The 15,635-nt window shown below is 41.0% G+C and overlaps 1 protein-coding gene across 2 annotated transcripts in view; it reads left to right on the top strand.

Moving 5' to 3' along the window:
• The first annotated feature begins 472 nt into the window (after nucleotides 1-472).
• Nucleotides 473-15,635, top strand: part of UBE2Q2 (ubiquitin conjugating enzyme E2 Q2) — a 77,112-nt gene continuing 61,949 nt past the window's right edge. Inside the window, exon 1 of one of the 2 annotated variants that reach the window (XM_048866697.2) lies at nucleotides 473-885. In XM_048866697.2, coding sequence (XP_048722654.1) covers nucleotides 697-885 — 189 coding nt within the window. In that variant the 5' untranslated portion in view covers nucleotides 473-696. The remainder of the gene's footprint in view (nucleotides 886-15,635) is intronic. The other variant, XM_048866696.2, reaches the window with a different exon arrangement.

Below are 15,635 nucleotides of genomic sequence, written 5' to 3'. Positions count from 1 at the left end.
CCTGGTGTGGGAGGTGTGTGTCTTGTGCATGATAGGGGTGAGTAAGTGTCCTGCCTCAATCGGTGTCTGGGGTAAGGGGCCAACCCTGCCCCAGCTTGAGGAATGAGGACATGGGATGGCAAGGCTGACCCAGCCCTCTGGGGGGGAGGGTTGAACCCTGCCCTTCTGTGTGGAGGGAGGAGGGATGAGTGATGAGTATGGGTTGGCACTGCCCATGTGTGTGTGGGTGGGTGTGGTGAACCCTGTCCTTGGGGAGTGAGTCGGGGGCTGGCCCAACGCTGCCCTCCAGTTGGGGTGGGGGGAGCGGGAGGGTTACAGACCCTGTCTGGCTGTATGTGGGGGGTGTAGGGGGCTGCCCAGGCCGCGCGTGGAGGGCGCCCTGCCTGAGGGCAGCGGAGCGAGGAGGGGCTGCCCTTGCACTGTTGCGTGGGGCGGGGTGGCTAGTGGGCCCGGCCCAGCACGGCTGGGGAGGGGGTAGCTGACTCCGCTGTTGCCCTTTTAAATGTGCGAGAGGGTGCTGGAGGCTGGTACAAAGGGAGCTGCCTCCGCCGCCGCTTCTGTTTCCTCCACCGGCTCAGGCTGTTCCCCGCCATCTTCCGCCGAGCAGGCGCGGCCGGGTCAGGCCGGGCCGGAGCCGAGCTGCGCGGGGCGCGTGAGGCGAGGTGGCGCAGGCCCGGGCCCGGAGATGAGGCCAGGATGTCGGTGTCAGGGCTCAAGGCCGAGCTGAAGCTCCTCGAGTCCATCTTCGACAAGGACCACGAGCGCTTCCGCATCGTCTCCTGGAAGCTGGACGAGCTGCACTGCCAGTTCGTGCTGCTGCCGCCGCCGCCGGGGAGCAGCCCGCCGCCGCCGCCGCCGCCGCTCACCATCCACTGCAACATCACGGTGCGGGCCGGGCCGCTGGGGGAGGGGGCGCGGCGCCCGCCCTGCTGAGGGGGGCACTTGGCACCCACTCAGCCGGGAGCAGCGGGCGGGGGCACGCAGCGCTCGCCCAGGGCGCCTGGCACCCACGGGAAGGGGGTAGAGGTACCCGTTGCTCCTAGGGTATGGGCACGGCCCCCTGGCATGGGGTGACTCAGCACCCCGGGGTATGTCGTCCCCATTGGGCAGCAGCATATGGCATCCAGGTGAATCCATCGCCTGCAGGGGCGAGTTTACCCAGTGCCTGGGGGGCACAGCACCTAGCAACCAGTACACGGGGGGCATGCCAGCTGTGTGCCAGCGGCGTCTTGTGTAGCGTCCTCCGAGCTCGGTCCTGAGACACAGTGGGGCTGCCGCTGGCGAGACACTACGCGTGTAGCTTGATTTCTTCAGAGCCTCGTCTATCCCTGCCTTCGTTCCCCCTACAGATGGGGAGAAACCCCTCTTTCTGCCGGCCCCCCTCCCCCCCGGCTGCTTCGGGCTGCCCCTTTCATTTCCCTTCATAAAGTATTGAATCAGCGCCCCTGCTTTCTGTTTCTCAGCTGAAAATGTCGACTCTCTTAGCCTGGGGGCAGTTTGCGGGATGGGGGGAGAAAGGGGCTTTGCCCACCACTTTATTAGTTATGCTGCGTGTCTGTTTCTTAGAAGTTGGAGAAGCTGTGAGCCCTAAACAAAGGGAGTGTAGGCCCTGGAGAGAGCAAGAGCCACCCCCCCCCCTTGTGTATCCCCACCGTTCCTGCTGTTAGTTTTGTGCCCTAAAACCCATGGCGTGAGGAGAAGGAAAAAGGAGGTTGCAGGGGGGAAAAGTATCTCTCTCTAAAGGATTTTAGTGGGATGTGGTAAGTATTTTGCTCCCTTCCCCAAAAGGTGGAAACCCAGGAAGAAGGTGGAGTGTGTGCACATTACTGAATACGCAATACAAGGCCTGAGCTGAGCAACTTGCTTTTCTGTGTGACCCAGCCAAGTGAACGCCACAGAAAAGCTAACTCTTGTTTTGGGGCTGGGAGGGCAGAAGGCATACCAGATCTTTTGGTTTTCTTCTACAGCCTGGTATTTACTTTATCTGCATTTCTAAAATACAATTTTAAAATGAGTGTAATGGTGAATAGGAGATTTCACTTCTGAAAGTGACTGAGTTAGCAAGGAGGCTGAGGAAACTTAATTATTGCCCATTTAAAGGGATAAAACTGAGTGCTTGCTGAATAAAATACTTTTCTTGCATAATAAATTTATGGAGGGGGACGTGTTTTGAAGAACTTATTTGTGGGGGTTTTGTTTTTTGTTACATGAGCGAGTAAAACAGTATCGGGGGCAGCTGAGGAGCAAGCTCATCATGGTAAAGATAGATAAGTAAACTTTTGTCTAAACTGATAAAATACCCCTTACCAGCTTTAGAAATACTATAGATCCTGAGCATGCAAAAGGATTTGAACATATAGGACCTTTACTTCATGTGGAATGCCACTGTAGGTTCACTTTGCAGCATTGGGGCCATGTATAAGTAAACTTACCTGTCTATTTGGCAAGACTGCTCTTAAAGGTAGACTGTTTTTAAGGCTTGACTGTGTGAAATTGGGGTTTAGTATGTTGGGGGTCAGAGTAAAGATAACAACATAATTCATTGCCTTTTGGAAAAGGATGAAAGCGTCTTCAGACAGACATCAAAGGGTCTGACTCTGCAAATGCCCAAGTACTGAAAGTTGAAAATTTAATTAAACTAAAAGTCCTCAGCCTTGCAATATTAACATTAGTTATTCTTTAATGTAATAGAATCAACCACATTTTACCTGTATCATCAGTTACTTAATTTTTTTTCTATTCTAAACTAATTTAGCTACATATTTTAAAAGAAGGATTTGCAGGTTTGACCGTTAAATGTCATGGAATTTGTTTTGTACTTATAAGTAGTTAAATATAAGGGCACTTAATCCAAGTGTACTTACTTTTTTAAAAACACCAGTAACTTATTATAATGTAATAAGCAACATGTTTTGGAGCCCTATGTCTAGAAAAATCAGATAATGAGTTGCATGACTTCCTATAAATAACTTTATTTCAATAGAAAACTGTACTGCTCTTTGGCTGAGGAGGTTGATTGCTACTTTCCACAGAGCATGACCTCTTTCATAAATTTCTGGAAAGAATATAAAAGATAGTTTCTGCACCATGAAACATCAGTTCAGGATGATGGGTTGTTTTTCCTGTCAAATGATAAGTAGTAAAGCAGCCGGTAGCAATGGATTCTGGGTTTGTGCTGTGGTGTTTCTAGCCTTTTTCTACCTCTAAGGTCACTTTCAGCAGCAGCTCATACGTCTTTTTATTCCAGGTTAAAATTTGGTTAGTACTTTTTGGTAGTATCTTAATTATCTATGTCAGAGCATAAAACCAATAATGTAAAGTGTGACCTAGGCTTTCCCCAGCTTATAGTAGTGTCTGTTTACTATGTTGTGCTGTTATGGTCACTTGCCCCAAAGGGCTGAAGCCTCAGTTATGCTGGTTTAAGTGGCATGTAACCTTGCCACAAAGGAACTGAAAATGGCTGTTTCAGACAGAAAAGCCAAGGCTTCTGCTTTGCAAAGTGGTAAGAATTGAAGCTTCTTGGAAATTATATTTTGTACTTCTGCCTAAGGAGTTGGTGCTGTACAAAACTAGTTAAATACTCACAGTATGAATAGAGTGACTTATTCAACCAATTTTACAGATCAGGGATGGAAACTGAGGTACAGAAGCTGAGTTTCACAAAATCATATGGGAAGTCACTGGGACAGCCAAGAATAGAATCCTGGTCTCCTGATTCCCAGGCCTGGTGCTTTGCGGCAAGTGTATGTACACTTGCCTTCCTATTAAGGCTTGAAGTGGTAAAGGGAATTCCCTGTAGCAGACTCATACTCAAGTCTTGTGGTTTTAATTCCGAAGTGCTGCCAGCTTTGTCTCTAGATACTGTATCTTAGAAAATTATAATTCTTACCCCTCATCCTGCATGGGATCTAAAGTGCTTTTCTAGAGAGCTGGGTCAAGGCATTCTAGGGTCTAGAATATATTTTCTGATGACAGTGTTAGCACACTCAAACTTGTAATGTTATAAAAAGCTGGTAGTAAATGTGTGGTTCTCTGGAGAAACTCAGCCATTGCTAATGGAGAAGTTATCTCTAGACTCTGGAATTACAGTGCAAATATGTAACTTTTAGTCAGTTTGCCTTTCCTAGACAACTTAACCCTCACAATACTGAAAATCCTCAAGGATATTTTCTTCCACTTGGAAAAAGACTCCTGGCAAGTGCTGCTGTAGTTCCATAGGCCGTTAAATGTTTATTTCCTTCCTCCTTTGTGATGTCGCAGAGATTAACATTACCTGATTACTTTTTAAAACTTTCCCAGTTAATCAGTTTGGAATATATGCTTACTACTTAACAGCAGTAGGTTTCTGAATGCCAAGACTCCTATTTATAAGGGAAAATAAATAGCAACTAACCATGTGATCCTTTGCTGTAGCTCACGAAAGCTTATGGTCAAATAAATTGGTTAGTCTCTAAGGTGCCACAAGTACTCCTTTTCTTTTTGCAAATACAGACTAACACGGCTGCTACTCTGAATTCTATCTTGTGGGACCGTCGTACCACATGTACAGTGTGGTGGCTATATAAACACTCGTGCATTGTGTATGGACATGAAAACTATTAGTTTTTAGAATGATCGTTCTCTTACAAAGGAACAAAGTTCTTTCAAGAACTTCTGGACTAAGACCTAAAGGAGATCTGATGACTTACATTTCTTTCTAATTAATCTTAGAGAATTTCTTTCCACTCTCAAATCTAAAGAGAGACAGCAGAGGGAATACAGCTAAAAAAAAATTACCTCTGATTAAGAAACATAACACACTGAATTCCTTGTGAGAACCTGAGTTGACATACTTTGACTAGCAGTGTGTGTCTTCTGGAATTTCCCACTGAGGTGACATTTTCACTTTGAAGGCCTGGAATAATATCTCATTGGAAAATCAGTTTGTTGGAAAATCAAAGCTCAGTGTTTTCTACAACTTCCCAGGAATGTTATTCATCTAATTCTTAAAGACCCCTGAAATACAATCCATATCAAGCTATTAATTTAGTTAATCTCCTTTTGAATATAGGATAGGAGTGGTCAAGTAGGCATCCAGTCAGATTTCGAGGAAACTGTTTGCTTTACCCTTGCCAGGAGTGTGATCTATATTGGACCTTAAATAGTTAATCCTATTAGTTTCAAAGAGGCATTTTAGGGTGGAGTCATCCTTGTCAGAAATACTGATTCTTAGGCCTGAAAACTATCTAATTATTGAACTTGTTCAGGCCGTGTACCTTTACATTCCCACTTGTTGTGCCAAGAGCAATATCTCTGCTCCAGAGTTGTCATCTACCTTTTTTGTGCTCCCTTTCTAGTTAGCAACAGCACCTCAGTTAAGGTCAGTCTGAATAAAATTTGCCTGTTACAAGCTCCATATGGATTTACTTTTCTCCCCTTGGGGTGTTTTGAATAAAAAGCAAATCAGTGGACTTAAAATCAGTAGTTTATTGCTTTTCTATAACAATGCTTCTAACTTAGACATGTCTTTATTTGAGAGCTGTAGAGTTGCAACTGGAGATGTCACAGCCCAAGTCTGGTAAGGTATCAAAAGTTAAGTGTTGTGACTGCATGTTCTGTTTTCTTTTCACAGAAAGAGAAGGAACTACCCATATGAACTGGTATCTGAAATGCAGAGACTGAATTTTAGGGAGAACTCTTATTTTCTTTTCTGCATGTGTTTTTTAATTATTGGCTCACTTCGGTGTTTAAATGGACACAAACTTGAAAAACCACATTTCCATCAGAACACTTTGCACCTATTCTTACAATTACGAAAATATACCTGTTACCATCATTTTATATATACAGTTTAAAGATCTGTGTAGTATTATATGAGACCTCCTTTAGAGTGGTGGCAGTGGAGGGACAAATTGGACTCTAATCTCAGCTAGTATCTATCCAAGAATGAAATTTAATCCCTGGACACATAAGCAACGACTTCCCCTCTTTCCCGTGGGTGCTTGACCCTGCCTCTGCCCCTGGCCCCGCTCCCACTCCACCCCTTCCATGAGGCCCCACATTTTCCCATCCCTTCCCTGCCCCCATTCCAACCCCTTTTCTCCAAAGTCTCTGTCCCCTCCCTGCCAGTATTCCAACACCTTCTCCAAATCCCCAACCTGGCCCTGCCTCTTCCCCGCCTTCTCCTCTGAGTGCGCCACGTTCCTGCTCTTCCTCCCCCCTCCCCCCAGCTCGGAGGGTACAAACGCTGCCAAATAGCTGTTTGGTGGCGGCCGAGTGGGAAGCGCTGGGAGGTAGGCGGAGGAGTGGGGACGTGGCGCGCTCAGTGGAGGAGGAGGTGGGGTGGGGGCGTGAGGGGAGCTTGGCTGCCAGTGGGTGCAGAGCACTCCCTAACTTTTCCCCATGGGTGCTCCATTCCCAGAGCACCCCTGGAGTCGGCACCTATGCCTAGACAGACAGCAAAAATCTTGTGCATCGCTCAAGTTTTACTTAGTGCTTACATGGGGCCTATGCTGAACATTGTCCTTGTATCAGCCATCTGCACACGGGGTGAATTTTGTCCCAAATGAGTACCACATACAACTGTTCACAAATCATGTAATGTGACTTATTCTGGGACTTGGTTATTTTTCATATGGAAAGACAGATTCTCTGCCTTTCCTGAAAAGGTAGCCTTCTACTGAATCAGAGTTCAAGCTACTATGAAAGACGTAAAAGGGTGTGGTGTCTGGAGATAATTGCAACCAATGAGAGAGGACTTTACTTTTCGGTCTAACTCTGCATTCTGAACCCAAACAGATAAAAGGATAAATACTTTTCTGTTAACTCCACAATCCTTTTACAATTTAGTACAGACAAAAAATATATATATATATAGGCATTTCACATCATGCACCGCTTTTTTCTCGGTATTAATATTAAAGGCAATACTAGAAGGGGGATGATTTTGAAGCTGTTTTCTTTTAAGGATGCTCAGTTTATACACAAAACTAATTCCATAATGAATGAGTTACCAACTCAAAAGAAACTACCAAACTTCTCATACGATGGTAAATCCTTACAGTGATGGTTAGAGTCCAGGTTATTTTCTATGCAGTTTATAAATCCAAGGAACAACCAGAAAAAGTTACTGGACACTTCCTTTTTGAAGAAAAGGAATATTGTAATACCCAAATTCTAAAATATATAAAACTCCAAGGAGCTAGACATGCTGTATGGAGGTGGAATAATCTTATTTATGCAACAAATTATGAGAATAATAAATTAGGAATGGGTTCCTTCTTTAAGGAATGCACTTCTGCCAAAAAAAAAATTAAATTCAAGAATACAAATGCTAAAATTCAAAGAATGCTGAGTTTTCTAGCTGCATGATATACTTCTACACTGCAAAGCTCAAACTGAAAAACTAAACTTTGCTAGAACAATATTTTCTGGAAAAAATTCCAAGTGCACTAGAATTGAACGAAGGCTTATAAACGTCTGTGGTTTCTGTCATTTCTGTTTTGTTGTTTACAGCTGCTCTATAGCAAGAATTCATGGTCTAAAGATTATATTAAGAGCTTTGAAGATAAATTGCTCTCATTCCCCTTTATAAAATGTACCTCTAATCATGATAAATTGCCCCTAACATATCACATGAAGCCACAGTCATGGGCCCCAGTGCTGCAGATGTTTATTCCGCGTGTCGAACTGTAAGCATCTGTGTAGTCCCATTCAAGTCTAAGGGACTACTCATGCATGTGTGAACTATAAGCATGTAAATATTTTCAGGATTGGGGCCACATGACCCCCAAAACAGGCATTTTAAAAAAAATGCTCATTGAAATTAATTAAATCCGGTGACAATGTAAAAGTTTGATCTGGCTTAAGTACTTAGATACTACAGTGATGGGGTGCCTCACAATCTTTAATATAGTTATTTTCAAAGCACCCCTGTGAGGTAAGGAAGTACTATTATCCCCATTTTACAGATAGCCGGTGAACTGAAGCACAGTGATTTGCCCAAGGTCACACAGGAAGTCTGTCCTGGAGAGAGTTGAACCCTGGTCTCCTCACCTTAGGCTAGTGCCCTAACCTTTGGATCATTCTTCCTCCTAGCTTACATACTTGCTCAATCAGATTAGAATTAATGCTTCCCGTGTTAACACGGTCAAAGTGGTCTCTGTAAAACTTAGAAGAGTCACAAGTAATCTTTGCAGGTTTCTTAACATTATTCACTTATTCTACAGAAACTAAAACATAGTTTAGGATCACTTCATTGGATAACTAGAAGACATTTAGTGTCCTAGAGTGACCGTTTGTTTCATGTTATCAAAAACATTGGATTTGAGCCAGAATTTGAGCAATAGCTTTATGTGCTCTATGTGGCCCTCTTTGTAAATAGCATTACTATTGTGACACTCTTTGTAAATAGCATTACTATTTCTCCATTTAATTTGACACTGTGTACACGGCAAAGATGCCTACTATTGCTGCTTCTGTTTGTTGTGATATTAGAACTGATAATAACTAGTCCGAGAACTAGTGGTTTTATTTTACTTGCCACAAATCATTCTACTTGACTTCCAAATTAATGAATCTAAAAAAACAGTTATTTCCTACTTTGTTTCAAGGAAACCTGTGATATCTTGGACACCACTGTGTGATAACTATTGACAAATGTTTTTACGTAGAATTAACCCCTCTATACTTGGTCTTTATTGACATGGAACCTCCCATTCCTGTAGGAAAATTGGGATTATTAAAGCAGATTACTATGAAATAGAATATTTTATCCAACATCTTTTATAGGAACACTAGTAGCTGGGAGGAAGAGGAAAAATACTGGTTCAATAGGGTAACTCTTCCCACAAGTATTCTAAGGAAGCATGCCCGTTTGCAGGGATCTTTTCATCTGCTGAACTGCTGGTTTAATACGGAATTTTTGCAGTTTAGTAGCTGAAGGAGCTTGGATTCCAAGGTATTTTATTCAGTCAGAAGTAAGTAAAGCTTCTGATTTGGTAAAAGTGTTCTATCCCAAATCTGAAAAGGAGTACTTGTGGCACCTTAGAGACTGACAAATTTGTTATTTATTTGTCTCTAAGGTGCCACAAGTACTCCTTTTCTTTTTGTGAATACAGACTAACATGGCTGCTACTCTGAAACCTATCCCAAATCTGAACAGATTGTTACAGAGGCGTTGTATTTGACTTTTAAATGGTCTATATGGAGCTTAACAGTATTGATAAAGTCCTGCATTAAACAGCTTTGCTGTAAAGATACAGTAACAATGCAAGTGTTGGTAATTGGAGTTTTGTGTGGATGTTGGTGCATATCAGCTCTGTAGACTAGGTGTGAATTTTTGTGTTTTGAAGGAGAGCTAAGGAACTTGGCAAATATTGATTGGGATGCTCTTCAAGCATAGGAGGGATAAAGAAGAAGGATCAGGGTTAGCAATAGGCGAAAGGTAAATCAAACTAAGGGTTGGGTGGAACACGGATACTTGGCAAGAGGATGTAGAGAAACTAGTGAGAATTGCTCACCAGTGCAAGAGGAGATAGTCTGTGGAGGTGATCCATGAGACACTAGTAGGATATGGTCCACCCATGGAAAAATCAGAAATCCTTGAGGAAGAGAGAATAAAACTGAGAAGAAGGCATGAATGTTAGAATAAGAGCAGAAGAGAGACATCTGACTGAATGATGGGTGAAGGAATTGGCTTAGAGGGTGTGGGGAAGATGAGAACTCTGCCCAGATAAATTACAGTATTCTTGAAATCAGTAAGATACAGGGAAGTGAAGAGGAACTAGATACCAGGTATGATGGTTCAGCTTTTACCACTTAAATGGTATTTTGACTTCTAAACCTAATGGTGACCAAGTAAAAGCCAGTCTTAGCTACTTCGCTACTGATATGGCTAATACTACTTTAGTGAAGCTGATCATATCTGTTCACGTGGTCATAGAAATAAAGTGTGACTAACTCTTAAATATACAAAGAGTTGACTATTCATTTCAGGTAATGTATGTATGTTTTTTTTGTTTTCTTCCAGACATCCAAAAATTAAGTTGTGTGGTATTCACCATGTCACAAGCTGAATCATACTAACTCCTTTAGAATCTGATACAAAAATCCATGCCTTAAGAATTGACATTAAAAGTGAATCAAAATGTTCATTAGACAACCTAGTGACAACACACATGCATCTGGATAACAGACATTAAGCAAGAGGAATACTTGTTGTTGAGGCTCCTGAAACAAAAATTCCCTGACAAAGTTGCAGCATCAAGATTGTTGCACAAACATGACAAGTAAGAAAATTCAGGGCTCAAAATTCCTACAGGGTAATGAGCTTTCTTGTATTATAATTTGATCTGGCTGACTATTTTGTAATACTCTGTTGGCATATAGACTAAAGCCAAGATCCTGTGCATTTGTGAAGTCTCTGTATTTGGTAGGATGGTATTGTGGTTAATGGAAAAGATCTGAGAATTGGAGATCTGGGCTCTCAGCTCTGCTACAGACTTCCTAGCAGTCTATAAGATCTTGGGAAGTCACTTAACCTCTCTAGTCTTGTCTACACTGACAATCATCTGTTGCTGACAAAAGTGTTAGCTAAAGGGTGCCTTTGAACCTGATTTAATTACAGTGTAGTTGAGGACTAACCCCAGTTTCAGAGGCAGTTGTTTAAGAGCAGCATTTGACCTTGACTTCTGAAACTGCATAACACTGTTCGTCTTTGGCTATACTTGATGGTAAACAAAGTTCAGCACTAAGCTGCATCTCCTGTAGATGTATTAGCAGCCACAGGTTAACTACTTATTTCCTGCCATGATGGGGGAGAAGCGGGTGTGTGTGTAGAGGTGGGTTTTGTTCTTTCACAAAAGTTTAGTAGTATCCACCTGAACTATGAATTTCTTTGTGTGGACAGTATCAAAAGCCTAATATTAAAGTGTACATTTTGGTGACCTAGATGTTCGAGAATAAATGTACTGCTTTACCTCCTCAAAGTGTAGCTTTTTAAAAATACCAGTTACTAGTTTCTTCTAAAAACATAGTGACCTTTCATTGTTCAAATGAATAAGAATATGCTCTTCTTTCAGGTGGTGTTCTGCCCCAGCCCCCTCAACTGGCTTGCTTTAATTATACCACTCAGTATTAAATTTTCTGTAGCACTACTACAAACCCATAAGCAAGATACTTTTCTTTTGTTTGTTATTTATAATCATTTAGCAAGGGGTTGTGCCAACTGAAATTTATGCAGTCTGGCAGACTCCCTTCCGAGTTTGGTTTACCCAACCCATAATCTCCCTAAGGTTGATGTGGTGGTTCACACATTGCATTCAGTAAAACAGTAGGTATTGAGTTATAGCGTGGGTGATAGCTTGACTAATAAACCCAACTTAAGAGGCTATAGAACTCTGCCTACAAGAAGCTTAATAACTGTATCCTATGACATATGTCTACATTCATGACCTTGACAATTTAACTGAAATCTATTCTTTGCTGACTATTACCGTCCATTGCGCACACCCTGGCTTATTGTAAGATGTATTGATACTAGAGAACTGGGGTGGTTTTTTTTTTTTTCCTTTTAAAAAAAAAAGTTTATGGGCTGGGGTGGGAGGTTACGTGTGTGTCTGCAGAGGGTAGAGAGACTCAGAATTGCAATCAGCGTTACCTATCCATTTTATTTTACAAATTTCAGAATTATTACACTTTAGAGCATCTTAAATTGAAAACAAGACTTTTGAAAAGCTTTTTCCTTTTCCTTATGCCAAAGTAGTATTCTTGATCTCTAAAATGTTTTACTTACTGCCTTAACTTTTTTAAATTCAGCTACACTTATAGATTTTGTAACAAATCCAAGAAAATTCTGTAGAGCTTACTTGTATTTGCTATAAGCTGCTTGGTTTTGGAATAGCTTCCAGCAAACATGAGAACTCTTCTCACCCAAATATTAGCCCACTTAATGTGCATACAAAGTTACTCTGTAGTCACTGTCCTGTGAATACTCCACTGGCATGTGCTGCTGAGTCCACCACCTGCTGCAGAACTGCATCTAGAATCTAAGCTTTCATTTTACTTACAAAAATATCTCTAGTCCATATGCTTGCAAAGAAAATACTGAAATGTGTACAGTGAGATAATGGTCTGCCTGAATCTATAAAAGGCTGAAATGATAGCTCAGAGGTGTGAACTGCTCCGGCCGTCTCAACGGAGTTTTAATTGTGAAACCTAGAAATGATTGGTTAAATATTGGCTATTCTGCTGATTTCAAGCAGAAACATCTAAGTAATGTTAACACATTGAAACTTTCTACAACAAGAGTAAAGCTTATCTGTGTGGGAGTCGGATCTGTCTCACGTGGGCTGGCCCAAGACTGGAATAAACTCCCACAGGATCCTAAGTACCATCACAAACCTCACCACATCCCACTTTTAGTGCAAGGTACATTTCTTTGACCCTTGACTTCTCAAACATGTAGTTGCGAGTGGATTTTTTTTTTTAAACAATACAAACAAAACACTCCACTGCACACACTTCTCCCCCTAGGGAGAGGATAAGAGAACAAATACGTGACAGATGTTAGTCCCGTTGCTTAACGCACTACTGAAAGGTGCTCGGATACTATCATGATGAGCACAGTATTAGAACCTATATAGAACAGGATTACGGGATTCTTTTCTAACATGCCTCCTACACCTCCCCAGATGACTCTCACCTGCGTAACCATGAAAACCTCCAGTTACCTTCATTACTCTCTTCCAGTATAGTTACAGCTTGTCAATACAAAATCTGTATAGGGACAGCATCAAATTGAATTTAAAAAAAAAATTATTAACTGAAAATGAACATACAGAACAATTACTTGCATAGCCTCTTTTAAGCTTTTTTTTTTTTAAAAAAAAAAAATATTAAATGAAGCTTTAACAGAACTTCTAGTCTGCTGTACTCGGGCCACACAATCTAGGGAATCTCCCGCAAAAGGTAAGTTGCTTGCCGTAGAATACTTTTGACTGTAGAGAGGGTGAAAGAAAATGACATTTTTGTTGTCATAAGCATTCTGCCTATACTACGTAGATACTTAAAAAAAAATTATAACTGCTTAATTAAAACTGTATGAATGTGGTTGGATTTGTTTATTGTACATAAACAAAGAAGTAGATGGTATGATATTTACATGGCTTGTGTAAAGGAACCCTGACAGAAGAGCAGATAAAAAAGCCTGCCTTTTTCAGGGTGGATACAAGTCTATTTTTAAGTGGTTTTTTTACACATACTTTATTTCTAAAAATAAACCTGTTTTTAAAATTTGAAATGAAAACCTATATTAAGGCCTAAAGCTATTGTAATCTATTAAAAACAGTTTAATGAAATATAATACACTATATGGAGTCCCCCCTCATATTGTAATGAGTTAAGATGCTGCTTTTTTAATACAGAATCAAGGTGGAAAATGTCCAACTTTTGAGGTCAACTCAAGGTTTATAAGTGTCATTATGTGATGACAGGTTTCAGAGTAGCAGCCGTGTTAGTCTGTATTCGCAAAAAGAAAAGGAGGACTTGTGGCACCTTAGAGACTAACCAATTTATTTCAGCATAAGCTTTTGTGAGCTACAGCATCCGAAAAGCTTATGCTGAAATAAATTGGTTAGTCTCTAAGGTGCCACAAGTCCTCCTTTTCTTTTTGCGAATACAGACTAACACGGCTCCTGCTCTGATACGTATTAGTATCTGTGATTTTTTTTCAGTCTTTACAGTGGAGTGAATGTTGGTATTTACACTTGGAAAAATGTAAGTTTATTTTCAGTTTTTGTTGTGCAGAAAAGCTTTAGCCTTAATTACTTTTGGTTTCAGTGTAGATAGTAGGTGCAGAAACCATACTTTTTTAATTAGGACTCTTAGACTTTAACGTCAAAAGGACCACCATGATCATCTAGTCTGACCTCCTGCATGTTGCAGGCCACAAAACCTTGCCCACCACGGACTGGTTCATTCAAAGTTGAGAAACCAATTGGGATTTCAAAAAGCTGGAAAGCTGCATTTCCACCCCCCCACCCCCTCCCATCTAGGAATAAAACCAGGTTAGAGGATGACTGGGGGGGGAGGGGAGGGCAGGTTTTCAAAGGGTTTTTAGGTGCCTGAAGATGCATATGTGAACCAAATGGCATTGTCAGAGGTGTCTGTCTGCATCTTTAGGCAACTAAATACCTTTGCCTCTGGTCACAATGGGCTGGATTTTTTTCATCTGTCAGCTCACTGATTCTACAGTTAATTGTTTAAGTCAGTTTTAAATAGAAAACCAAGTCTTGATGATTTTTGATTTTTCCTAATGTATCAGCACATTTAAAGTAGTTTTAACTAATAAAAAACAATTTTTAAATGTTGTTTTTGTGAATCCTTAACTGAATTCCAATTTCTATCTAAATGTAACTTAACACAAACTAGATTTTATTTACACTCAGAAGAAAGAAATGTCACTGCCAATTTTCAAACAAGAAATTCATATTTTAAGTTATGTTAAGATATATAATATAATGTGCTTATATTGCATCCTCCTGGTTAGTACAAAAACTAGTTTAAGAGTATATTTGGTTTCAAATAAACCATTTTAGTGGTTAAACCAACCACAAAGAATGAACCTTTCTTTAGGAAAGTAACTAAAAAGTACAAATGCAAAACAAGATCCAACTTGACTTAATTTAAGGTTTTTTGCTTGCTGACTTGATTAAAACTGGTGATTTCTAAATTTATCCACCATGGCCTTGGTAATAGTACAATAGTTGGCTAGTGAGAGAGAAACCCTGCGCATTTTAAAAAGCGGGAGGTGTAATTCTTGCTCAGGTGGATGTATGTACACCTACTCCGCTGAAGCCAGTGCACTAAAATTAGCAGTGTAACTGTAGCTACAGGGCAGTGGCTAGGCCAGCCTGCTGCCTATGTAGCCATGGCTTCACTGTGTGAATTTTATCCCACTACTTTGAGCCTGACTACCTAAGATGGGAATTATGCCTCCCAGCTGCTTTGTGTAGAAGAGCTCTTGTAGTGCAGTCCTCATGTGAAAGGCATGTACTAACTCCCACTGAAGTAAATAGGATGTGCATGCATGCATATCTGGGGAAGACTTTTAACCCTCTTCTTATAATAAAAGTTACCACTTCATTCCTGAGACCAAGACTCCTTTGTGTGCTGTCCCAAACAGTGGCTTCAGTGACCTCTGCTAGCTTTTCAGAAGCAATTAACAAACCTGAACATTTTTTAGTGTTGTAGTGTAGTGACAAAGAATGATGGGCAGACATGTTGGCCTAAGGAACATTATGATGTTCAACACTGTTGACTGTTAAGCAAAAACTATCAGCTAACTTAATTCTGATTCAAACTGACTATGGTTTATATGGTGTGGGGGGAAGGTAGATCTAATTTCTATTAATTATAAGAGCATGCTTAACTAAAAACGAGCTTACTGTTTTGATATTTTTTGATCCACTACCATGGCAAGATTGAGCTATTTAAACTACTTGATTTAAAATAAACATAACTACTTTGAAAACTTGAGCTATTGCAACTCTTAACTCCGGATTTTAGTTTTTCTACTAATAATTAATAAACTAATGAAATATAAAACATCCAGTCTGACTAAAATGGGAAGAAGGAAAGAACTAGCAACATGTAAG

Source organism: Caretta caretta, chromosome 10, assembly GCF_965140235.1.
Source record: "Caretta caretta isolate rCarCar2 chromosome 10, rCarCar1.hap1, whole genome shotgun sequence".
In the NCBI taxonomy this organism is placed as follows: domain Eukaryota; kingdom Metazoa; phylum Chordata; order Testudines; family Cheloniidae; genus Caretta; species Caretta caretta.
The sequence above is the reverse complement of the archived record's forward strand: the minus strand, read 5'-3'. Positions and strand labels throughout refer to the sequence as shown.